This window comes from Hemitrygon akajei, chromosome 7, assembly GCF_048418815.1.
Source record: "Hemitrygon akajei chromosome 7, sHemAka1.3, whole genome shotgun sequence".
Classification (NCBI taxonomy): domain Eukaryota; kingdom Metazoa; phylum Chordata; class Chondrichthyes; order Myliobatiformes; family Dasyatidae; genus Hemitrygon; species Hemitrygon akajei.
In genome coordinates this window covers 72,102,083-72,129,482 of record NC_133130.1, presented here as the reverse complement: position 1 = coordinate 72,129,482, position 27,400 = coordinate 72,102,083, and the positions used below count along the sequence as shown (strand labels likewise).

The 27,400-nt window shown below is 38.0% G+C and overlaps 1 protein-coding gene across 4 annotated transcripts in view; it reads right to left on the bottom strand.

Moving 5' to 3' along the window:
• Positions 1-884: 884 nt before the first annotated feature.
• The window catches only part of ehbp1 (EH domain binding protein 1), a 389,918-nt gene continuing 363,402 nt past the window's right edge, over positions 885-27,400 (bottom strand). For all 4 annotated transcript variants that reach the window (XM_073051179.1, XM_073051180.1, XM_073051181.1 and 1 more), the window contains 3 exons: positions 24,799-24,872; positions 2,347-2,461; positions 885-2,115 (listed from right to left, as the gene is read on the bottom strand). In XM_073051179.1, the coding sequence (XP_072907280.1) occupies positions 2,025-2,115; positions 2,347-2,461; positions 24,799-24,872 (280 nt within the window). In that variant the 3' untranslated portion in view covers positions 885-2,024. The remainder of the gene's footprint in view (positions 2,116-2,346; positions 2,462-24,798; positions 24,873-27,400) is intronic.

Here is a 27,400-nt window from a genome sequence, read left to right as displayed (position 1 = left end):
TAGGAATCGTTTGTACGGAAATCAGCCAATACCAACAAGATGTGCAAAATATTTTATACTATTTTATTAGCCTTATTTCAAATAAATAATGATAGATATAAAGATAAGAACTGTGTTATGGTGTAATTTTAAATGTTAACGCATTAATTGAAATCTATTCAATCAAGATCGATTGCACTTAACATCCAGAGTCTGAAAAGCATAAAATAAAGTCTTAGTGGTTGCAGTTGAATTGGTTTACCTGTGTACTGGCTGACTGATAGACATCTCATCGAGCCGAGTGGGGAAAAAGGCAACTGATTCCAAAGGGTTGTTTTCCAGAATTGCAAGGAAAGAAGATTCGCTCTTTAACTTCGACCGAAAGCGCATTTTAGATTTGGACCAGAGATTTATTTTCCTCCAAGTTTTTGTTCAAACCTTATCAAATATTCTCATTGCTGAGAGTTAAATACTCATGAAGAAGTTAACAGGAAAACGGTGAAGAAAGAGCGTTATTTTCCACGTGAGATTACCAGCATGCAGCAACGGGTATTCGGCTTTATCTCTCGTGAAAATCTGCCGGTATTTCAGAATGATTGTATTTGTTTATAATTAAATCGAAACCTTGACCTTTACGGGCCAAAATGTAATTGCTGATACATAATTGTCAAACTTAAGTTCATTGGTTGGACTAGAATGAAGGACAACGTCAACATCAGTAACGGGTTAGATAGGTCCCATTTAAAGTATATTGTACTCCAGTCAGTTCCCTCTGCTCTGCAGAACAACCACACCCCCACCCCGGCCCCACCTTACATTCAGCAACAATGCTCACCTAAAAGTCTCAAACGCACAGCATACACAGGGTTATGGACAGTTGTCGGATATAAAGATTAGTCCCTTCGTTATGAAATGTTTAAAAGTTCACTTTTTATTGAGGATTCATAACGACCCTGGAATAAATAAAGAGAAATATTTCTTCCCACAAACAACATCCGACCTTAGACTTATTCAGAAATTTGTACTGAAGGTAATTTTAGGCTCCTAAAGAACTGCTTCCTTTCAGTACAAATAACAACGGCCTCGATTTCAACAAAAAGCTGGAACTCAAGCAATTACAGTGCGTTGTTCAGGGCAATAAATACACGCCCCTAAAACATGAGAGGGTCAATTTCACTAATTGGTGCTCGTTTATCAGCCCTTTAAAGAGTTCCAACTAAAACTAGCTTTAAGAGACAATCATTTACAACATGGCCGTTCCGTATAATCTTGCTATTTATATATTTATATAATTGAAATCTCCATCGACTCTACAGCTCAAATGAAACTTTCAACTTCTCAGTGAAAACCTTGCATTTTTTGAAACGCAGCAACTAGCAAGCATCAACATTTAGACGTTTACATATTTGTTTTAGAATTTTAAAACGTGAAGCAGCCGAAAAGTTACAATCCAAGGTATTTTGGAAGTACAAAGAAGCTGGCGACCAATTTTTTTTCAACTTTCTGCGAGAAACCTGTGGATTCTGAATTTTCTTCGGCCCTAATCTGCATGATTCTAGTTTAAAGTCCACTCTACCTGGAGGTTGGTTTTTTACCAACCCTCCCAGACCTTCCTTTCTGGGCCAGAGTATTCCAAAACCGATTTTTTAAAAAATCAATTCGAAAGCGAATTGGCCGCAAACTAGGTAAAGCAGCGTTAAAACTAATCTCCGCACTAAAGAAAAAAGTTGATTCTAGTACATTTGTAACAATTTTTCCTTTGGTACGGACATTTCCCAACTATATCGGATAAAGATCAAATGACACTGATACAAATAAAACAATTACACTTAGTTTTTTTTTACCAAAATACAATTTCATAAAAGCAATGAATGCAGCCAAATACACGGACGTACGGCTTGGGACGATTAAATGCTGTTAACATAAAACAGTACAGAATTTCCGACGATACATCTGACACTGTATCATTCCAATGCCATCGCAATGCTTTATTTCAGTGTGTCATGAAGAGTTCTACGTGAGATAGGTCCACATATTGCGTCGTCTCACTGAAGCACACATTTATCTTCTTTTTTGACGATTTTGCCTTTGTTTTGTTCGAGAGTTCGTTCCAAATGCTCATCTTCTTCTTCTGCCCTGGGAACATTAACAAACTATACATTAGCTAACTTGCAAAGTCATCACCAGTGGCAAGAGGGATGATTAAATTTATCTTCTGCTTAAAACAAACTTTATTTCAAATTTCAGAAACTATAATACTTGAAATGGCTACTATTAAACAACCCGTCTACAAATTTAAACTGATAAAAGTTTAAAGCCCGTTTGGAAGTTCCGTATTTTTCTTCGCCAGTGGTATACAGCACTTACTGCTTCTCTTGCGCGTCCAAATCTCGGACAAGTGCATCCCGTTTGTTAACCAGAATAACTAGTTCATCCAGCAGAAGCTGTTCGCGCCGCTTCTGTGCTTCCGTTTTTTGCCAATCTGCGAAGAGGTATAAAATGTATTTATTCTTTTTTGCTTACTGAGACAGCGTTCGCTTAAACTCTGTATTACCCAAACTCCCACGTGTAAAACATGGTATTTATGAAATGGTTGGATTGAAGCGCTAATGCAAAAACCCACTGAAATCCATCTATCACATAGTTCCAATCCGCCACTGTAACTTGGAAATGGGCGCTTTCTAACATTCGAACTTCTGATTTAATCGACTTTTCATGAGTGCAATTTGAAGAAAGAGGTTTCATAGACAAAGTTATATTTCGATCATGTTATGACGATTACACAACATACCCTTGGCTACAGGTTAGAAAGACGAGATTGAAAGGAGAGAAACTTTTAATGCTTTCAGGGTTTGGTGGTTATAGAACAAGCAAGCCACGCATTCTACTTTAGCTTTGTGTCCTCTGAGAGGACTTCCTGGCTGTTATCTGTCAGCAGATTGGAGCTCATTAATGTCTGGGTTAAACGGCATTATTGATGTATACGGTGATGATATTTTGATCCTAAAATAGCAAATTACATTCCAAATACACAAATCTTTCAAAATATCCAGATTCTCTGCCCATTACAGAATCTTGCATGGACTACGCAATATCCAACTGCACCTTCTTGAGTAGGGCGCATTAAGACCGGCTTTCAATTTGCCTTCGATACGTTACAGCCACTTTACGAAAGAAATTAATCATCCAGCGGGGTCAAAAGTTATCAAAGATACACTGCAGATTTACCACCCTCTGCCTATTAAGTACAAATTAAATAGCCGAACGTTTATAGTAGATGTAATACATAAAACAGGACACAATAAGCCCAGAAATATCCGAGTCAACCAGAATCTGGGTTTCAGCATGTTCTCTCTACATACAAAAATGTTACAATAAAATATGTCAAAGAAAATCCTGTCGGTGTTTTGCGTAATTTGTTCAACTCCTGGTTGATTTAGTACACATCTAGTCATGGGGAACAGAAACTGCGCAAGGAGTCGGGGATTTATTAACATCCCTTGACACAGAGTTTGGGTCATTCACCCAAATGACAACCAGTTCATAAGACCAATGGATGATGCAGAATTTCTGATTTTCTTTAGAATTAAAAATGTTGCGGTTCAGCTTTAATCGAGACATTTTATACATTCGTCTTTTAGCAATGATCGTTCCTGCCGGTTTGTGGAAAAGGCCACTGCCGAATTGGCCGCGGCCACTGTTGTATTAAGGGTGGGTTTGGGAGGTGAAGCACTGCACTGAGGAGGTCACGCTGGGCGCCCGCAACAGCAGCTTGTAGCTGTCAATCAACCGGCCAGCGGCTCCGCCCAGCTCATTAAGAAAGTAAACAATGAAAAAGGACGAGTAGTTGCTGACAGAGATACCTGAACAGACCACAGTCAAGGGAAATCCGACACCAACTGAAATATCCAAAGGTACAAAAGTAACGAAACCATCCGCTCTCTACTTCCCAAACACAGGGTGCAATCTGCTCGGATTTAGCGCCCCACTACTGCCCTGGGCTTTCACGTTAAACTCACACGGCTGTTGCATTCAGATAAATCCAACAATGCACATCAACCGTTACCATGTGAATCTTCATAAGCAACACAAGAATGCGTCTTTGCAAACAGCACCACCCCCTCCCATGCAAAATTCACTGAAGACAACAAACAGGCTCAACAGCTCTGAACATGCTCGAGGTTCTTACGGGACTGCTGCTTAAAACAGGATTTAAATGTTAGGAATTTAGATACATCGTCTCACAAACGTGTTAACACGATTGCAATGCGGCCAAACAGCGTTTTTTCACGTGAATTCATGTGAAAAATGCAGATATTTCAACATAACCAAATAAACCCAATATTGAATTAAAACAAAGCCCGATTACAACATTCGCGGACTAAGACACATTTGGATGAGAAAATCTAATGTTAATTCACCGAGACCTCATAAAGGAGTCAAACACCTTAAGCTCTAATAAGCCTGGCAGAGCGAGTGATGAAAGCCACAGTGCCTTCATGCCCCAGCTTACTGCACCAAGCAGGCAGTCATGCCCAGCGCACCTCCTGTTGAATGGGGAGAAAAGCCGCATTCGGAACCAGGGCTTGGGCAATATCACAGGTATTACTGAGGGCGAGAAAGTACTCACGATGAAAACCCACGTGATTTTATGCATGAAAACAATAAAGCTCTAAAATGGATAGTTAACCAATGCCCAATAATGGTAAGGTCTCCAAAAAGTGCTGGATACCACAAAATAAAATCCTCCTCACCACTGAGCACATCCCCGAGGAGCAATGGCACAAGAAAGCAGCATCCAGGCTATGCTCTCTTCTTGCAGCTACCATTGGGATGGAAGTACAGAGCCTTAGGTTCCATGCTACCAAGTTCAGGAACAGTTATTACCCTTCATCATCAGGCTCCCGAGCCAGCATGAATAACTTCACTCACCTCAATATTGAAGTAATCACTGAACACAACCTATGGACTCATTTTCAAGGACTCTATAACTAATGTTCTCGGCGTTATTTATTTATTTTATTATTATTATTATGTGTAATTTTATATTTGCACAGTTTGTCTTCTTTTGCACATCGGTTGCTTGTCAGTCTTTGTGTGTAGCTTTTCATCAATTCCATTGTATTTCTTTGTTCTACTGTGAATGCAAGAAAATTAATTTTACATGGTGACATATGCACTTTGATAATAAATTTACTTTGAACTTTGAAGTGAAAAGCCAGCACAGGCTTTCTAACCTTCTTCTAAAATAAACTTTAAAGGGACATTGTGAGATTATTCCTTCCCACACAACTCTGCATTGCTCTGAGTACACATGACTATTCAAGTGCCAGGTGAAGCAGAACATGTCATACAGAGCTGGGTGAACCAACACGTGCTCAGTATTTCTAGGTTATGGGGCAGGACATAGATAAAACTAGCTGAAGTATTCAGTCTTGATTATTATCATCAGGGGCCCCCAAAGATTGAGTGCCCAAGGGGATAAGATTGACTGTGTGTTGCTTTCTGAGAATAAAGTTGAGTACTTTGGAGGCAATCATTGCCTGGGCTATTTGTGTAAGGTACCTGTAAAAATATACTCCTGCCTATCCAAAGAAATAGCCATGAAAATGGGACAATGTCACTAAAAGATTGTCACAATGTTTCTTTCTACTGCTGTTTTGTTGCATCCGATAGCCATTGGTAGCAATGTGCAAAATCAGCTATTAAAGCTGGCATTGCAAGGACTGTGTTAAGATTCAGTTGGATGATATGACAGGCTTTTAAAACATGTTTTCTTATTTGGAAAATAGCTTTGCAGAAACAAAACAATTTATTAATGTTTCACAATGTGGGATCATTGGCAAGGCCAGAATTTATCACTCAACCCTAATTGTCCTTGAAGAGGTGCTGGAGAGTTACTTTCTCCACTTGCTGAATTCTTCTGGTGGAGCTGTTGAGTGAGGAATTCCAGGATTCAGAGCCAATGATAATAAAGAAATAACAATATATTTTCAGGTCAGGTGGTATGTGATTTGGGACAGGGCAGGGAAACCTGCAGGTAGTGATGTTCCCTTCTGGTACTGTCCTCGTCGGCAGAAGTTATGGGTTTGTGAGTCGCTATTAGACTAGCCTAGCCACAGAACCTGCAGTGCATTTTGTCAGTGGTAGAACTGTGTGGCAGTCACAGAGAGAGTGAAGGCTTAGGGTGGTGGGTAGAATACCAATTGCCATAACTGCTTTATTAGGATCTTAACAAGCTTCTTCAGTGCTGCATTCATCTTGACATTGAACTGGAGGTGGACAACACAGAAACAGGCTCTCTAACCCACTAGATCCATGAGAACTAACAAGTTCCTATCTAGACTAATGCCAACAAGCTCTTGATGAGAGTTTTAGTGAAGGTGAAAACCAGGCAGGTGAGTCAGCCTTTAGCTTGCTGCTGTAGCCACCATATTTATGCACATAGATCAGTTCAGTTTCAGATTTTAGTGACCTCCAGAGTTTAGTGGACTTGGAGATGGTAATACCACTGAATATCAAGGGCTGGTGTTTAGAATCTCTCTTGCTAGAGATGGCCATTGACCAACTTGCACACATAGTGGAAATATTATTTTCCACAACTCAGCCCATGCCCAGATGCTGTCTTGGCTTTGTTGTAAGGCGGAACAGGAGCCTGAAGATACACACTCAAATGTCTCGGGAGCAGCTTCTTTCCCTCCGCCATCAGATTTCTGAATGGACAATGAACCTATGATCACTACTCAGTATTTTTCCTCACTGTGTTTGCACTATTTATTCAATTTAATTTCCTTTTTTATATGTAACCATATAACCATATAACAATCACAGCACGGAAACAGGCCATTCCGGCCCTCTTAGTCCGTGCCGAACTCTTAATCTCACCTAGTCCCACCTACCCGCACTCAGCCCATAACCCTCCACTCCTTTCCTGTCCATTTACCTATCCAATTTTACCTTAAATGACACAACTGAACTGGCCTCTACTACTTCTACAGGAAGCTCATTCCACACAGCTATCACTCTCTGAGTAAAGAAATACCCCCTCGTGTTTCCCTTAAACTTTTGCCCCCAACTCTCAAATCATGTCCTCTCGTTTGAATCTCCCCTACTCTCAATGGAAACAGCCTATTCACGTCAACTCTATCTATCCCTCTCAAAATTTTAAATACCTCGATCAAATCCCCCCTCAACCTTCTACGCTCCAATGAATAGAGACCTAACTTGTTCAACCTTTCTCTGTACTTTAAGTGCTGAAACCCAGGTAACATCCTAGTAAATCGTCTCTGCACTCTCTCTAATTTATTGATATCTTTCCTATAATTCGGTGACCAGAACTGTACACAATTACTTATTGTAATTTATAGTTTTATTATGTACTGCAATGTAGCGCTGCTACAAAACAAATTTCATGACAGATACTAAGTTTACAGATACTAAACTTGATTCTGAATCCAATCTTCAGTATTACAGCTGGGAAATTAACTGATCACACTGCATTTGCTGTATCCAATTCTCTCAGTCATCCCTTGCTATCATATGGAGTGAATCATATTGAACTAAAATGAGTTTTGGTGATGGTGGAATCTCAGGAGTACAAGCTCAGGTGGAGCATACATGGCAATTTTGGACAAACACATCTACAAATGCACTAGTCTTGTATTTTGGTATTCACATACTGAGCTGGACCATTGTTGAGCCTGTACTTCACTCAAATACTGAAGGACTACAAGTCAGGAGTTAACAAGCGCTCAAAGTAATTAGCAGAAATACAATTAACCTGGAGAAATTAATGGGAATGAAGTGTGATAAAAGTTCCTGATGTCCAGCATCTTAAGGTTTTCATGGAAGTGACCATGGAGATGGTAGATACACTGGTTGTCATCTTCCAAAATTCAGTCCAATCCGGAACATTTGTCACAGGTTGGAAAGAACAAATATAGCTTAAGTATTTAAGGAGAGAGGGAGAAAATGGGGAAATATAAACCAATTAAACTGACAGGAGTAATTGGAAATTACTGGAATCTATTATTACAGAAATGGTAAAGGGCAATTGGGAAATAATAACAGGATTGGACAGTCAAGATAGATCTATGATAAGGAAATCACTCTTGCCAAGTCGGGAGGGAGTGAACCTTCATGGCCTAAGCTGGTTATAGTGGCTCAATAGCTAAGTATTCAAGACACAGATTAGTGGATTTCCAGAGTAATCCAAGGTAATAGAATTGGTTTAGGAAGGTGCTGCTGAGGTATGTAGCTTAAAGGGAAAAAACAAATGTTTATTTTTATGTCTCAACTGACACTAAGAATGAAAATGGTCTATGTTGTGGAAGGCATATAAAAAAAGATGAAGAGCATTTCAGGATACCCCCAGCACAGACTGGACACGGTGTGTGTGTGTGTGTGTGTGTGTTTTAAAGTACAGGAATAGGTCATTCAGGATGATATGTGGAGGAACTTCTTCGTCAGAAGATGATAAACCTATGGAATTCCCTACCACACAGGACAGTAAGGGCTAAGCCGATACATTTAAGAATAAAGTCAGATTTCTGGAAACAAAAGGGATTAAGGGCAGGAACATGATGTTGAGATGGAGGACTCCATACAATGGCTGGAAGGGCTCACCATTGATGCCCCCTTGTTCTACCAGTGCTGGTGATAAGGCAATGTCACAGGCAAATCTATTTCAACCAACACATCTGTATGTAATGGTAATGTCACAGTGAAGAATAACAAACTAGCTGGGAGCATCGTTGGATATTGGCATTGGGAATTGCATAGTAGATATCGCCATCCGATTTATTCCATTTTTACTGGCATCTCACCTAATTAGTTCCCCACTATACACAATCACAAATTTATTTATTTGGAGATGCAGTGCAGAACTGGCCCTCTGGCCCAACAAGCCATGCTGCCCAGCAACCCACCTATTTAATTCTAGCCTAATCACGGGACAATTTACTATGACCAGTTAATCTACTAATCTAGTACGTTTTTGGATTGGGGAAAAAACTGGAGCACCTGGAGGAAACCCATGTATCTCAACATGAATTACAATCTTAAACAGAGGAAATGAAATATACTTAAAGCATAAAATTATTTGCAAACTGTAAGATGTTTTCTTCAGAAAAATTATTTGAAAAGGCAGAACATGGTTGAGGATTAGAAATAGTTTTAAAGTCTTTTAATTCCCTCAATACAAAGTTTGTAATTAACATTATTTCTTTATATTTGTGGAGAAATTCTAGATCTCATTGGCCACAAGATGCCTGCTGAAGACTTCCGACATCACAGTTCCAGGTCAGAAGACAATTGCTCATGCTGTGGTCTCAGCACAGTGCCAGACTATGCTGAATCCTTCTAGTTTTGAGTCCAAAACTCCTCGACTCACAGCAAGCTGGACTCAAACTCACTACATACATAAATGAAACAACTCTCTTCTGCCTTGAAGCCCCGGTATTGTAGCTAACAGTTGGTTTCAGCAATTTTGTTATTTTCCTTAATTGTTGAATATAATATTTCGAAGAAACATATACTTAGAGAAGTATACATATTGAAAGTGTGTCTACCTCCAAAATATTTCCCTTTGATAATTACACAGGAGTCTCAACACACTAAATTGCAACAAGTTGGTGTATGCAATTAGTTTAATATTTGAAATCCATTAAAGAAAAATGAATATATTCAACGTTACTGTAATAGTGTTCACATTTGTCACAAAAACACTTGAATACTAAAATTTAGTAACTAATTTGAGTTATACGTGCTGAAATGAACATTATACATTGCTTTTAGAATTTGAATCACCTCAATATACAGAAACAAGGTTAGAAAATATCTGAATTGGTGTGGAGGGGTTGCCAGAATTGCAATGAGCACAAGGGTTTGTTCTTTAAGTCATTAAAGATTCAAAGAACTTAAGTACAGGCAATTAATCCTTACAATTTTTTCACATTCCCACTCACATTTTTAACATTTTGTTGCTCATGAATTTACACCAATTTATACTAGAGATGTAACAAAGAAATATTTAATCATCATCAGGGTCATGTTTGGCTATTCTACTGGAGCTCTCCGATGAGTGGAAAACTGCAGATCTGGTATATGTGACTTATAGGAAGGAGTTAGAATCATCACAGGAGATTGCAGAAGAAAGTGTGTAGAATTGTAGAGAAAACACTAGCATAGATTGAAAGCTGGTTAGCAGGTAAAAAAACAAAGAGCAGGAATAAATAAGCCTTACCATCTTGACAGGCCAAGACTTGAGGGGTATCACAAAGTTTGATGTTATTCACAATCTAAATCAAGGATTCAAATCATGGGAACAAATGTAAAATTCCAAGTTTACTGATGTCACAAAACCAAGTATTTTGTGCGTAATGACAAAGGCACAACGAACAGCAACAAGAAAGTACATAGGGCAGTGGTGGGTAATGTAGCAAGTGAGATTATCCACCGGTAGAATAAGAAGAGATGCTGGGCATGCTTTAATGGTGAGAGACTGGGAAATGCCGATGCTCATTGGGATTTTCTGCCTTAACATAAATCATTTAAGGGTAATATGGCAGGCAATTAGGAAGGTGAATCAGTCCCTATTCCCGGAAGACTTAGTACTGAGGTAAGGATATCTTACTCCAATTATATGTCCTCGATGAGATCATCCCTGGACTACTGGGCACAGTTTTGGTCTCCTTATCTAAAACGGACATATTTGTTACAGAGGAAGCTTACTGAACTGATTTCAGAGTTGACCAATATACTGGACAAGAACAGATTGTTAGGATGAAATCTTAATTTGATAGTTTTCAACAAAATGAGAAGTGACTTTGTTGCATCAACAAAGTTTATTACTGTAGGGCTTAAGATGTTTCTCCTGAAGAGTGTGATATTCAGGATCACAGACTCAAAAGAAAGCAATATTAATGAAAAAATGAGAATTAATATCTTCATTTCACAGACCATGAATCTTTGCAACTATTTACCTCAAATGCCTGGGGAAATCACTGACTTAATTCAAAACCGAGTTTGCTATGTTACTAGATATGAAGGGATATTACAGTAGTGTAGGACAACTGTTCAGTGAGATGATCTGCTATGATCTTGATGAATAATGCGTACTCTTGCTCCTATTTCTTATGACCTTACACTCAGTGGCCACTTTATTAAGTACCTCCTGTTCCTAATCAAGTGGCTAGTAAGTGTATGCTTGTGGTGTTCTGCAGCTGTGGCCAATCCACTTCGAGGTTCAATGCATTGTGTGTTCAAAGATGCTCTTCTGCACACCAGTATTGTAAAGCAGGTTATTCGAGTTACTGCCACCTTCTTGTCAGCTTGACCCAATCTGACCAGTTTACTTTGTCCCTTCTCATTAAAAAAGCATTTTCACTCACAGAACTGCCCCTCACTGGATGTATATGATTTTGGCTCTCTGCTCTGTAAACTCTATAGACTGCTGTGCATGAAAATCCCAGGAGATCAGAGGTTTCTGAGTTAGTCAAACCCGCCTCTCTCCCCCCCCCCCCCCCCCCCCCCCCCCCCACCCTTCTGGCACTAAGAATCACTCTACACTCAAAGTCACTTAGATCACATTTCTTCCCCTTTCTGATGTTTGGTTTGAACAACAACTGAACATCTTGACCGTGTCTGCATGGTTTTATGCATTGAGTTGCTGCCACATCATTAGATGATTAGATACTTTCATTAGTAAGCAGGTGTAACAGGTGTACCTAACAAAATGGTCATTGAGTGGTGTTATCAGGTTATTTGTTTGTTACTATGTCTAGGAAAATGAGTACTATTCATTATTATCATTTCTGTAACATACTTGTACAAACTTTAACTTTAATAATATATCCCATCCTAAATGTAATTTGAACGTCTATTTTTTTTCCTATCAATGGAAGATTAGTGCAGTAACTGGCTCTAACCAAGTTGTATTTCTGACTGACATGCTAATATTTTGATAAAGTAGTGAGCTGAGGAACATGTCTTTTAAAATTATTCATTCAATAGGATGTGGGCTTTGCAGGCTAAGCCAGCACGTAATTTCTCTCATCTAATTGCTCCAATTCTTGAGTTATAGGGGAAGAGACCCACTGTTAGTAAAGGAGTGATAACATATTTCCAAGTCAGGACGGAGTGTGCCTTGTAGTGCACCTTGAAGCTGGTGGTACTTCTGTGCTTCGGCTGCCCTTGTCCTCCTAGCTAGTGGAGGTTGCAGGTTTGGAAGGTGCTGTCTAAGAAGTATCTGGGTGTTGCTGCAGTGCATTCTGTAAACGATACAAACTGTTGTTACTGGGCATCAGTGAAGTGACTGAATGATATGCCTATTGAGAGGGCTGTTGCGTACTATACAGTGTCAGGTTTCATGGGGGTTGTTAAAGCTATACTCATCTAGACAAGTAGAGTGCATTCCATCGTGCTCCAGACTTGAGCCTTGTAGGTGGTATTCAACCTTTGGGAGGTTAGGAGGTGAATTACTCACCGGGGGGTTCCTAGTCCCTGGCCTGCACTTGTAGGCACGTTGTGTAAATGGCTGCTCCAGCTCTAGTTAATGGTGACCCCTAGGATATTGATACAGTATAATTCAGAGATGGTAATGCCATTGAATGTCAGAGAATGATAGATGGATTTTCTCCTGTTGGATATTCTCTTTGCCTGCCACTTGTGTGACGTGAATGCTACTTGCCATCTATCAATTCAGGCCTAGATATTATTCATATTGTCGCTGCAAAATCATAGGGGAGTAAAGGAAAGAAATGAGTAACCATCTGATAAGCACTAAGTGTTATCAATCAGCATGGCTCTCAGAGCTGAAGGATCTTAGCAGGAAACCATTCATAAAAAACACAATATCTACTCCAAGAACTAGTCAATGTGTTGTACATATGTTCACAACAGATTAGTTTATTACTCCCACAATGAAAGTATATTTGGTGAACTAAATGGCTCGACATGTTAATACTCATCTTTGCATTCAACTGTCTCTATAGTCCTGCTCCATTCCACTGAGCATCGCATCATTGTACCCATTGCTTCCCACCTAATATGTCATCTACCCCAGCTATTTACTGTGTTCTGGTCCACTTGGCACGATCAGTTGAAGCCACTCTATCTCACCAAGTGAAATATTCTGGTGATTTTCATGCAACTTCCGACTGACTTCTTCATACTTTTGGCTTTCTAAAATACTTCTGTTCCTTCCTTTTTTTCTGATTGGTTTCTTTGTGAGAGAGATAATGCTTTGATGTAATTTAAAAACACTGAAACACCAGGTTTTTAGTTTTATACTTTTGAAGCTGAATCTTTTTGCAATTTTTTTCTTTCTACTGCATATGTGCATTCATTCAAGCTGGGATCCAATTCTCCTAATATTTTTAGATGGAGGCTTAAACAGTCAGCAGGAGCTTTGTATACAAAGAGTTAGAGCACTGATAAGCATGATAACCCAGTCTTCATCTAACATCAATGCACTAAATTAGCAAAAAGACCTTGGTTGACTATTGCTCGTCTTACCCAAGAATGCTGAGCCCAATTATAGCAACCCAATTCTTATCCTAATTGAAATTGGCAGCCACTGCAAAGACCAGAGATCAAACTAGAGACATTTCTGGCCTTTTGGCTCAATGCCATAACAGAGTTCATTTGCACAATGAAATGGAAGTATGGTGATATGGCTTCATGAGTCTGCTCCTTTGTTCAGTAAAATCAAGGCTGATCTTCCATATCAATCTTACTGTTTTCTTTTTTTCTGTATACCTCTATCCCTTTGCCATCGATTGATCTCAGTCATGAATGTGCTCAACAACAGACAACTCAGGTTATAATTTGCAAAACTAATGAGTGATGAAATTCCTCATCTTATTCCTACATGACCCCTTAAGCTAAAACGTAACAAATTCTGAGAACCTGGTGAAGTCCGAATCAGAATCAGATTGAACATCACCAGCATATGCTGTGAAGTTCACTAACTTTATGGCAGCAGTACAAAAAATTGAATTACAATAATTATATGTCTATTAAATAGTTAAGTTAAAATAAGTAGTGCAAAATAATAGAAATAAAAAAGTAGTGAGGTAGTGTTCATGGGTTCAATATCCATTTAGAAATTGGATGGCAGAGGAGAAGAAGCTGTTCCTGAATCGCTGAGTGTGTGTCTTCAGGTTTCTGTACTTCCTTCCTGATGGAAACAGTGAGAAAAGGGTCATGCCCTGGGTGGTGCAGATCCTTAATGATGGATGCCACCTTCCTGAGGCATCGCTTCTTGAAGATGTCTTGGATAATACAGAGGCTGGTACCAATGATAGAGCTGACTAATTCTACAAGTCTCTGCAACTTATTTCAATCTTGTGGAGTAGCCCCCCTCCCCATACAGCCAGTCAGAATGCTCCCCATGGCACATTATAGAAGTTTGAACGTTTAAGTTGACAAACCAAATCTCTTCAAATATAGCCACTGTCTTATCTTCTTTACAGCTGCATCAATATGTTGTGTCTAGGTTAGGTCATCAGGGATATTGACACACAGGAACTTGAAATTGTTCACTCTCCACATCTGATCCCCCTGTGAGGATTGGTTTGTGTTCCCTTGTCTTACCCTTTGTTGGAATTTTAAATGTACGAAGAAAATATACCGTCATTTACTTTTCTGAAGAATATCTTTGTACTTCTTGAAGTGCAAATGTATCTTTCCTCAGGTGAGTGGTCCAAAAGTACATGTAACACCCCAGCTACCAAAGTCCCATGTAATTGGAGCAAAACTTCCATTCTCTGTACTCCAATATCCTTGCAATAAAAACCACCGTATCATTTACTAGCAAATTAACTTTGTGACGTGTGCAAAGTACACTCACATTTCTATGCAAATTAACATGCTGTGCTCTCTCAGCTTTTAAAAAAATGCTTTTCCAGCCAAGTGGTAAATTTCAGATTTCTACATTATACTCCACCTACCACTTTCTTAATTAATCCAGATGTACCATTTTTCTGGGTTTTCGTGCCTGCATCACTGCCTACATTTTAAAGTAGCTTTGTATCAGCAGCAAAACTGGATACACTGCACTCTGTCTCCTCCCCCACATTTATCAAAAGAGGCTGTAAATAGCTGAGGCCCAAGCTTTAGTCCTTGCAGCATTCCAGCAGCAGCCCACCCATTTATTCCTTCTGTTTTTTTTCTCTCAATCCAAATGAATATATTACCCCAGTCCCATGAGCCCCAATCTTCTGTGGCATTTCATCAAACTCTTTTTTTGAAAAATACAGAAATACGCAAACTGAATATACAAATACATGATTAAGTCTCTCCATATATCCTGTTTCCCAGTCTTTCAGCAGCTAACCTGTCAAGATCTCTTAGATTGGGTTTTTGGCCACCAGGTCAGGAGATACCACAGCTTTCATCCAACTAAATTTCTAGTAGCACTTCTTCACTAAATGAAAAGGGGCTGGAATGGTATGCCATATTTGCTGAAATAAATCATAAAAAACTGCATACTTTGGCTGGGGGAACAGATAAAGAACATTTCAATTGTTAAGTTTCTCTATCAAAACAGTTTAAGATTTTAAAAAAGTCAGAATGGTGAGCAACAAATTAAACAGATGATCACCACATGTATCATCTGCTGAGAATGGTTAATCCTCCCCACTTCCTATGTCTGTACTAAACTGTTATTCATAATTGAAGGCACGTGGCTACATCTTACAATTTCTCTGTACAACTATACCAACAAGTGTGACAGAGTAAGTTTTTGTTTAGATGACCTAATCCACAGATATCCAGTTCCAAGAAACTTCTGCATACCTGATGCTATACCAAAGTTATGGTTTCACAACTTCTTGTTATGCAAATCTCCAGTTTACTGGGGAAGAGTTCAAGTTCACGCATTTTCAATAAAAGATGTAAGATAGCTAAGGCCGGACAATGTTTTTGATTATTTGATTTATCATGCTTGTGAATGGAAAGTACAAAGAAAAAAGTATATATATATTTACTATACCCAGAATAACAATGATTCCTAATTTTCAATAATGTGTCTAGTCTAGATTGCTGTTTAACTAAATAAAAATTCAAGATTCAAGATGGTTTAATGTTATTTCCTGTGCACAAGTCTAAGAAAAACTAATTGTTACTGTAATAAAGAAATGGTGGGGTTAGTGAGTGGAGGTGTTGATCAGTCTTACTGCTTGGAGAAAGTCACTGTTTTAAGTCTGGTGGGCCTGATGTGGATGCGACGTAGCCTCCTCTGAATGGAATGAGACAAACAGTCCATGAGCAGGGTGGGAGGGATCCTTTATGATGTTACTGGCCCTTTTCCAGCACCATGGACCTGCTTCTTCACAGTGAGCCTTGTCTTTGAGAATCTGTCATATTTATATGGAAGGTAACAATTGCATTCATTTGAAGCTGGATTATTGTTGAAGACTGCTTGGTTGTAATAAACTCTCTCATCCAAACAGAATTTGCTGTCTACGTTCATAGATAGGAAATGGCCAAGGTACTAGAAGATGATTGGAACACATGGAAATATTGCACATCTTGCCCTAGATCTATGTTTTCAATGGTGGAAGATAGAAGAGGACAGAACAAAAAAATTGTTTTTGAGAACTTCAGTGTAATCTCAACATTTGCTGTGGTAAAAGTGAAAGCAAATAAAAATGGGCAGAAAGGAAAAGTCCAGGATTAACTTCCGCCATCAGCCCTGCCATCTTTCCCCATAACCATGATCAACGAAGCATTTTACCCTTACACTTCCTCCTTCCTCAACTCTACTTCTGCTTGCAAATCCAGTAATGATACTTAAAAGTACATTTTAAGCTCAAAAGGTGTCTGTGAAAAGATTATTTCTTCATCCTATTGAATTTATTAAAACATTTTAATTGAATAAAATGTATTATTTTAATTTCTGCTGCTTTTATAATTGTGACAGGAACAGTTGATAAACTTAGAATTTTGGTGTTATATAGCATCAATTCATATTTAACTGCTCTGCAAACAAACAGGATTTCTATGAATAAACTATCACACTTTTGTTAAAAATTAGAACTCCTGTAGCATACACTCATGCAATTTAAACCTTATTCATTGAAACAGAAAAATAATACATAATATGAATAAACAGATAATTATTATATAATTATTTTCTCCAATAAAGTAACAAAGGAAAATAATTGATATAAATAACCATTCTAATTTGTTAATTATAAGTGAAGATATTTGATTAAAATCAAATAAATTCTAATTGTTGGCTATATAAGACTTTGCACTAAGGTACAAACAACTGGATGCTGTACCTTAAATTGTTGTTTCAACAAATTGTGCTGTAAATTTCTGAAAATTAACATTTTGTTTTGAATGATGCACTGGGGATTGCAATCTGGTCTTATCTTCAGTCCCAGTCAACTGGCGTTCCAGAAAGAGTGTGCAGCATCATCAGAGCATCCATTTGATAGGATTCTACTGCTGGACCTAATCAATCTCTAGAATACTGTGGCTGCACCGTGCAACAAAGCTAAAATAGATTTACAAATGGGGTTTTAGGGGGATAAGCTCCTTCACAGGATTACATATTGATTTTAAATATAAAAAAGCTTATCATATAAACCGTAACTACAAAAATAGTGAACCTATGCATAAATCCTTTTAGAAGAGCTTTCACTTCAAACTACAAACTGAGGGTGAATAAAGCAGTGCAAAATCCAGAGTAAGATCCATTTTGTGGGCTAACAATACAAGCAGAATATTTTAGAGACCATCCTAGAGCCATGCATAAAACAAACCATGAGCAGGTACTCAAAATCAACAGCAGATATTTATTTGATGTACAAGACTGAAAATCACAGGCCAACAATGCCTTGATGTAAGAATTGGGCAGATAATATTAACTTTTCAATTGTGACAGCTTTAGAATATCCTCCAAATACTATGCACATTTTGTGTGTTAAAGTGCAATCAGTGGAATATTTTAAATCAGAACAAATACAGGTTTCAATTTTTATTTCAATCCAGATGCTTTAAAATCCTGACTGAATACTAAATTTGCAATTAAATGACTGCTGCCAGCAAAAACTGATCTACAATTAAAATGCCTACAAGCCCATGTACTGGGATTTTTAGACTCCACTACACACATTCCCTTAGTCTTACATATGGTAGTTTAATTACACAGATGGAGTTACTTCACATTTCATTCAATAGCTATAAAATGGCTTACTTTTCCTCCAAAACTATGAAGGGGAAACACAGTAACAAGTAACTTATTACTGAGGGATAAATACAGTGAACTGAATGCATGTAGGTAGCCCAATGCAGACATTTCAGTGTTTTATTTATGTGACACACCATTTACGACATATGGATAAAAAATATTACTTAATATTCTTACAAGTACATTTTTCAGTCAAACTCATGTATTGAATTAGCTTACTCAATAAGTAGAGAGAATATGGCAACCTGATTTCTTAACAAATTGCCTCCATTTTAAAAACATATTATGAATTCTAGTTAATTTATGTTAAATATTTTACATTGCTACATAAATCTTGGGGCTTAGGTGTTGACAGTAGCTAGCACACTTCTGATGTAATATGTTTGTAAATTTCAATCTCAAGACTACAGAGGGATAAAATTCCATGCAGCAATGCCATTTGCAATTGGATCAAATTTATAAAAGTGATTGGGTATCACATTTAAACTTATTCTGTCTACAGCTTGTTTTGTTCGATAGGCCCTACTGACCTTGTCAAACCCACAAGCTGAATGGCAATGTATATTTCAGGAAGAGTGCCCAAGTTTTCCTCACAGTATCTCAACTAGCAAACAAAGTATACTGACCTTTGAAAGATTAGACTGCATCCATATAACTACTCTGTGAAGTAGTCAAAGAGAAACTGTCTATACATAACTAACACAATGGTCAGCAAATGGACAAGCAAGTGCTCAGATACTACGGACATCAATAGGTCAAGAGGAGATTGATAAACTCACTTCACATGCTATCAATGAGTTCTGTACAGACTACTGAATTGTCGACTCAACTCTGTCATCAACAGACCAAGAAATCAGCATAACTGTCTGGTAAACACTGATATGAATGGGGCCACTGAATGCACAACTCTTTTTCACTGTCATGTCATCTGTGGTTACAGCACTATCTAAAGAACTGGGAAGCCCTTGGGATTGAAATCAGGAAGACTGATAATTGCATATTTGCTACTATGAACATTATTTATCTTTTTTGCTTGTGAAGCATTTAGCCAAAATGATATACTCACAAGATTCTCGAAAGGAGAAAAGCACCACAGATTTCTTTAATGTCTGAGAATTTTAAAAATCAGAAAATGCATGGTGTATGTATTAAATTAATTAGATTTTTAAAAAATAGCCTATGGATAAAATTTTAAAAAGTTTAGTAAACTGAATTCTTCAAATCAGTAATTGCCTAAATACATGCTATAGAATGCCAGTGTAATATTGTTTATACAGCTTGAGGGAGCACGATTTGAAAAGTCATCCCTTAGGAGCTAATAAATTATGTGCCCAATTCATGCACCATCAGTTTTTCCAGGCTAAATCCATACAGAGATTTGGATCATACTGTTTATGGTACCCTGATGTTAATCGCTGACTTTCAGTCCAGAAATACAAGAAGTGATGTGGGAGTTTTTACTCTTATCTCTGATTACAGCCAATAACAACTAATTGTTTATTCTGAGTGCTTTGAGCTGCATCCATTGAAAATTCACAACAAATGCAAATTTGTAGCTATAGTGAAGTTTTATGCATGCATATTTTTCTATTACAAACTACATCACAGGAGAATAAACGTGAAAGTAGTGATTCAAACTGCATTCACTTCTCCTGTATTTTGTCATTTATACCAATGTCACACAATTATTTGCAGAACAAATTAACAATCATCATTACCAATAGCATTCAGATTCATACAACTGGAGATCTACAGCATGAAAGGAGGCCATTTGGTCCACTGAGTCCATGCTGTTCAAACAGAAATGAGGTTAAATTCCACTTCCCTAGTCTTGGTTCACAGGCCTGGGGATTATGGCTCTTCAGATACCATGCAAGTATTTTTTTTAATGCAATGTGCCTTTGTGTCTTAAATATTCTGTCAGTCAGTTGCAGATCCTAACCACTTGTTGATTGAAATATTTTTTTCTCAACTTCCCTCAATCCTCCTTCTATTGCTCCTAAATCTATTCTGTCTAGTTGCTGATCCCTCTCTTACACAAATTAGGACCAAGTTTTTAATCTGTTTAGGCCACATTTTTACACAACTCAATTAAATCTCCCCTTGAACCCATTTGTCACAAGGGGAACAATCCCAGGCCACCTAACCAGATTGTTGCTAGCTTCCTTTACTTGAGAACCTTCTTCCTTAATTTCAATCATCATGCCAATTTTCATATCATTGGCAAACTTCTCAAATGTGGCCTGTACATGTAACTTCAAGTCAATTATATATATTGTATATTATGAATAGTAAAGGGGCTAAGACTGAACTAATGAAATATAGCCATACAATCACAAAAATTCCTGTCTACAATTACTTCTTGTAAAAAAAAGTAATTTAAAAAATTCACTTTGCCATTTTTCCTTGTATTCCATGAACTTCTAAGTTCGAGATCACTCTGTCAAAGACCTGGGTCTTTCCTCTACATAGACCCAATGTATTTTACATCAAATGCCCTACTTTCATTCATTCTACTTACTTCCACTAAAAAATTCCAAATTACATGGGCTTAACTATCCATACAGACTGCTCTTAATTCACCTATGCTTCTTTAAATGCTAACTTTCTATAGTATATCTTTCTCCCCTTTTAAACAATAACAACATTTCAATTCCTATCACTTTTCCAGTGTCATGCTCAAGCCAAAGTGCATGGGACATTTATATTTAGAGGTTGTGTTATTTCTTTACTTGCTTTTTAGGAGCCTGGGTAACATCTTGTATGATACTGAATATTTATCCACTTTTAACAATGCCAGTATGCTTAATATGTCCTCTTACTTCACTGTTTAAAATATTTTACATTCATGCTCCCTGATTCAAAGGTTTACTGATTTTTTTCACGCAAATTCTCCACTTCCTTCACTTTTTAAAATTTCACCTCTCCACTTCCTGAAACCTTAGCACTTCTCATAATGGAATCCTACCACCAACACATCTTTACCCACCCCCCCCACCCCACTCTCCATTTTCTGCAGGGATCTTTCATTCTGTGATTCCCTTATTCATTTGTCCCTCCTCACTATTCTCCCACCTGGCACATGTCCCTGCAAGCATCAGAAATGCTACACCTGTCCATTCACCTCCTCCCTTCCACTGAAAGTCTCCCTTCACACTTCACCTGTGAATCTACTGGGGTCATCTACTATATCTGGTGCTCCCAACAGGGCCTCCTCCACATTGGTGAGCTTGATGTAAATTAGGGGATGGCTTTGTCGAGCACTTCTGTTCCAACCAACAAAAGTGGAATTTCCTAGTGTCCAATATTTTAATTCCCATCCACATTCCTGTTCTGACATGGTGGTCCATAGTCTCTTTTGTCATAATGAAGCCACTCAGTCAGTTCCAGATCCTAACCACTTGTTGACTGAAACATCTAGGTAGCCTCCAATTGACAGCATGAATATCAATTTCTCCTTCCAATAATATTTTCCCACCCTTTCCCTCTTCTTCTATTCCCCACACTGACCTCTTATGTCTAATCCTCACCTGCCTATCACCTGGTCCTCGTGCCTCTCATTCTTCCCCTTTCCCATGGTCCACTCTCCTCTCCCATCATATTCCTCATTCTCCACCCCTTTACCTTTCCTACCCACCTGACTTCAAAGTTCAAAGTAAAGTAATTATCGAAGTACATAAATGTCACCATATACAACTCTGAGATCCACTGTCTTGCGGGTATACTTAATAAATCTATAGAATAATAATCATAACAGAATCAGTGAAAGACTGCACCAACTTGGGTGTTCAACCAGCATGCAAAGGAAATAAACTGTGCAAATATAAAAAGAAAGACATAATAATAATAATAATAATAATAATAATAATAATAATAATAATAATAATAATAATAATAATAATAATAATAAATAAGCAATAAATATTGAGAACATAAAGGGGCCTTAAAAGTGAATCTATTGGTTATGAGAACATTTCCATGTGGGGCAAATGAAGTTGAGTAAAGTTATCCCTTTTGATTTAAGAGCCTGATGGTTGAGAGGTAATAACTGTTCCTGAACCTGGTGGTGAGTCCTGAGGTTCATGTATCTTCATCTTGATGGTAGCAGTGAGAAGAGACCATGTCCTGGGTGGTGGGGGTCCCTGATGATGGGTGCTGTTTTTCTGCAACAGCATTTTGTGTAGATGTGCTCAATGGTGGGTAGGGCTTTACCTGTGATGGACTGGGCTGTATTTGCCACTTCATGTAGGAATTCTGTTTAAGGGCATTGGTATTTCTATACCAGGTTGGGATGCAGCCAGTCAATATACTCTCCACCACACAATTATAGAAGTTTGTCAAAGTTTTAGATCCATGCTGAATTTTTGCAAACTCCTACGGAAGTAGAAGCACAGCTGTGCTTTCTTCTCAACTGCACTTATTTGCTGGGCCCAAGACAGGTCCTCTGAAATAATAACACAAAGGAGTTTAAAGTGGCTGACTCACTTCACCTCTGATGAAGACTGGCCCATGGACCTCTGGTTTCCTTCTCCTGAAGTCAATAATCAGCTCCTTGGTCTTGCACACATTGAGTAAGAGTTGTTGTTACGGCACCACAGCCACATTTTCAGTCTCCCTCCTATATGTTGATTCATCACCACCTTTGATTCTGCCTATGACAGTGGTGTCATCTATGAACTTCACCTAGTTAATCCTCCTTCCCCCCCTTCCCTCCGCGCCTTTTTCTTTTGGCGTCTGACATCTTCCCCCTTCCTTTCCAGTCCTGAAGAAGGGTCTCGGCAAGAAATGTAGATTGTTCATTCATTTCCATAGATGCTGCCTGACCTGCTGAGGTCCTGCAGCTTTTTGTGGGTGTTGCTTTAGATTTCCAGCATCTGTGGAATTTCTTGTGTTCATGACTTGTCATAAGCTTCTTTTTTTTGTTTTGTTCTCTGTGATCCTTGAGGGGACCTAGAACTGGGAGCTTGAGACTGAGCCCACTCCTCCACCACCTACCCGCAACGCCCCCCCCCCCCCACCCCCAGACACCCTGATATATGAGTATATATCTAAACTTTCACAATCTTTTTTAAATGCCCCCTGCTGGTTGGACTCTGCTTAACCTCTCTTCTGTTAATCTTATCTCAACCTCGTAAATTTGGTATTGCCCCAATTTATATATTTTACTCAAAATTAAGGAACAGCAAATGTTGGGAATTTGACATAAAAACAGAAAATGTTATAAGTACTCAGCAGTTTAGGCAGCATCAACATGTTGTGAAATGGAATTAACTGATGAAAGGTCACTGATGTAAAATATTAATACTATTCCAATCTTCATGGAACTTGTGCAACCTGCTAATTATTTCTGAATTTTATTTTATACCTTTAGCTCCTTGTCTGTCTATTTCCTTCTCACCAACCATGTTAAGTATAACTGCCTCCAACATATTGTCCCACTTCTACCCTTGTCCCTTGCCCAGCTTCATTACCCTAAATTAAATTAATTTAAATCTAGTACAGCATTTTTCTAGGTGGGCTTGCTATGCATGGATTTTTTAAAAAGCCCTCTTGAATGTATTTTGAGAATTTTGTACTCCTTTCCTTTGACTCTGGAACTGTCCTAATTTTAAAATCATAGAGTACTACAGCACAGAAACAGGCACTTTGGCTCATCCAATACATGCCGAACTATTATTCTGCCTTGTCCTATTGACCTACACACAGAACATAGCCCTCCAATAGAGTCACAGAGAATTACAATTTACAATCACTTGTAAATGCTCTGTTATTTCTTGCATTTCTCAGAAGCAATATACTTCAAATTGGACAGTGACCAACAGGATATAAGTGTTATTTATTTGACAGGCAAAAGACAGCAAATTCAAACCAGTTTAAGATTATGTATATTTGGGAAAATGTGTTGTTCGCAATTTATGTTTCATTCCCCCCCAAAAGCAGGTCTAAAAAGAATCCTTCCATCTGGATTGACAAAAAATAATGTTCTGCATGAATTAACCTGAATTAGTTAGCAATGTGAACAATGAAACCCAAATGACCCAACCACAGTTTAATTCCAGTCTAAATATATGCCAGTGGCAGAATCCATGAAATAAATTAGAATTGATTTGTAATGGCTCAGGTATCTTATCAGGTGAAGAAAGACATAACTGTGCCCCGTCAAAGGCTAACAAGGTCAATATGTAACAGCAAAATCAATCTGCATTGATTGCGATTTGTTTTACTTTGCAATGTCACAGTTACTACCAGATGCCATTTGGTTGAGGAAAAGTAGAATTTCCAAGATTTTCTGATACATTTTTCATTCTCATGTTATGGATAATCTTAAGCAGTTATAAAGTAAAAGTAACTATCACAAATGTCGACAATATGAACATCTAAACATTCAGTTTTTCAGAAAGTTTGGTTTTATGATTTCCAAATATATGTTGTAATGGTTTTCATTTCTAAATATAGAACTTGAATTTTTTTTTAAATCATGGGTTGATGAACATTTTTGAGCATTCAGCTCTGGAAAATTTATGAACAATGAGTTTGTACAAATTATGTAGGTGATGATTTGGGAAAGATATAATTTTAATAATCTTAGAAAGAATAAGTAACTACTTATTACTTACCTTCTATTGCAAGCATAGCTCGTAGTTCTCTATTTAGCAGCTCAAAGCGTCTCTCAAGATCATGCTCTTTTTCCCTAGGCAAGTCAAAAAAGTTCATCAATACAACAATTAACAAATCATTACTGACTCAAAGCAATCTTTAAGATATATTGATTAGCACGACTGACCATTGTCTTCTCTCAAACCTTTAATCTACTCCAAATGAATGATACACAAAACCTTCATTGATAGTGTTAATTATGGTAAATTTTTAAAATAGTATGTTAAACAACATTCAACATGAAATCATTTGTATTGGTGGAGATTATATTCAACTAAACAGAAAGATGACATGATGTGATTTAACATTTTTCTTGACTATAAATTCTATAAGGTTGTGGAATAAAGTTGCAGAACCTGGGCCTCTGTACCTCCCTCTGCAACTGGATCCTTGACTTCCTAACCAGAAGACCACAATCTGTGCGGATTGGTGACAACATATCCTCCTCGCTGATGACCAACACTGGCGCACCTCAGGGGTGTGTGCTTTGCCCACTGCTCTACTCTCTGATTACACATGACTGTGTGGCTAGGCATAGCTCAAATACCATCTATAAATTTGCTGACAATACAACCATTGTTGGTAGAAAATCAGGTGGTGATGGGAGGGTGTACAGGAGTGAGATATGCCAACTAGTGGAGTGGTGCCGCAGCAACAACCTGGCACTCAACATCAGTAAGACAAAAGAGCTGACTGTGGACTTCAGGAAGGGTAAGAGGAAGGAACACATACCAATCCTCATACAGGGATCAGAAGAAGAGAGAGTGAGCAGTTTCAAACTCCTGGGTGTCAAGATCTCTGAGGATCTAACCTGGTCCCAACATATTGATGTAGTTATAAAGAAGGCAAGACAATGGCTATACTTCATTAGGAGTTTGAAGAGATTTGGCACGTCAACAAACACACTGAAAAACTTCTATAGTTGTACCGTGGACAGCATTCTGATAGGCTGCATCACTGTCTGGTATGGAAGGGCTACTGCACGGGACCGAAAGAAGCTGCAGAAGATTGTAAATCTAGTCAGCTCCATCTTGGGTATGAGCCTACGAAGTACCCAGGACATCTTCAGGGAGCGGCGTCTCAGAAAGGCAGCATCCATTATTAAGGACCTCCAGAAACCAGGGCATGCCCTTTTCTCACTGTTACCATTAGGTAGGAGGTACAGAAACCTGAAGGAACACACTCAGCGATTCAGGAACAGCTTCTTCCCCTCTGCCATCCAATTCCTAAATGGACATTGAATCCTTGGATACTACCTCCTTTTTCTTTTAATATACAGTATTTCTGTTTTTGCACATTTAAAAAATCTATTCAATATACATATACCATAATTGATTTACTTATTTATTATCCTATTTAATTTTATTTACTATTACTATTATTTTTTTCCCTCTGCTAGTTTATGTATTGCATTGAACTGCTACTGCTAAGTTAACAAATGTCACATCACATGCCAGTGATAATAAACCTGATTCTGATTCTGGATGTTAGAAACACACCAGGCTCCCATTTTGAAACTGGGGAGGTAAAATAGAGAAACCTAAGAGTATCAGGCAGTAGGGATTATGACATGGCAAGGCTTGGGTTGTAAAATTCTGATTATTACAGACAATTTTAATTTTGTTTCTTGAGTATGAGAGCATTCCCAATTTGAGAGCAAAATGTAAATCTTTGAAGAAGATGGGAATATACTGTGTGCAGTAGCTAATGGCACCACCAGCAATTCTTTAAGGAAGACTTCATCACTTTGAAGTGATGAAGAACAGCAAGGAAAGAACTTCTTTTTCCATTATTCTTTACAAAATAGCAGAAAGCCATATTTGTACCTTCACCAACTTACTTGATACAGATACATCTGTCCACAATAGCAATAGTTTTAGTGACCAGTTCATGATGGGGGAAAAAAGGGTAATCTGCACAATGACAATATTTCCATCACACTTACAAAACGCCAAATTAAATCAAAAAGGGAAAAGCATTAAACATAGCCCAATTTCCAATAAAGGAAAAACCTGCAAGAATGTCGAGGATCCCCCAGGAAGCTCAAAATATCATTATATTCTTTTCACTTTACAAATATGTGAAGGGCTGATTCTTTACTAGGGCAATCCAAAGTGAATGAAGACCTGCAGACTTGACTTTCCAACTACTTAGAAGAATAATGAAATATCAGAGCTGTATAGGCAGAATCTTCCCAGCATCAATGCCAGCTTGCACTGGTCCTAATTACATCCCAACAGTGATACACTAATCAACTCTGGTATGCTGTAATATATTTGTTATTCAATAATTACAACATGAATTTCATAAATCTAAATCCTGGACTATAAAAGACATGAAATTAAATATAGATTTTCACAAATGTACAGTTGCATAATATTGGGTGCTTCTATTCTGAGGCCCTACGGCAAAGAATTATTTTTTAATCAAAGTTAATTTTCATTCATCTCTTTTAAGCCTTCATGCAATTTAACAAAATTATGATATTTTGAAACTGAGTGCTATGGTTTACCCATGGTGATATTTTACAAATATGCAGAGTAAACTGCATGTTTCATTTTT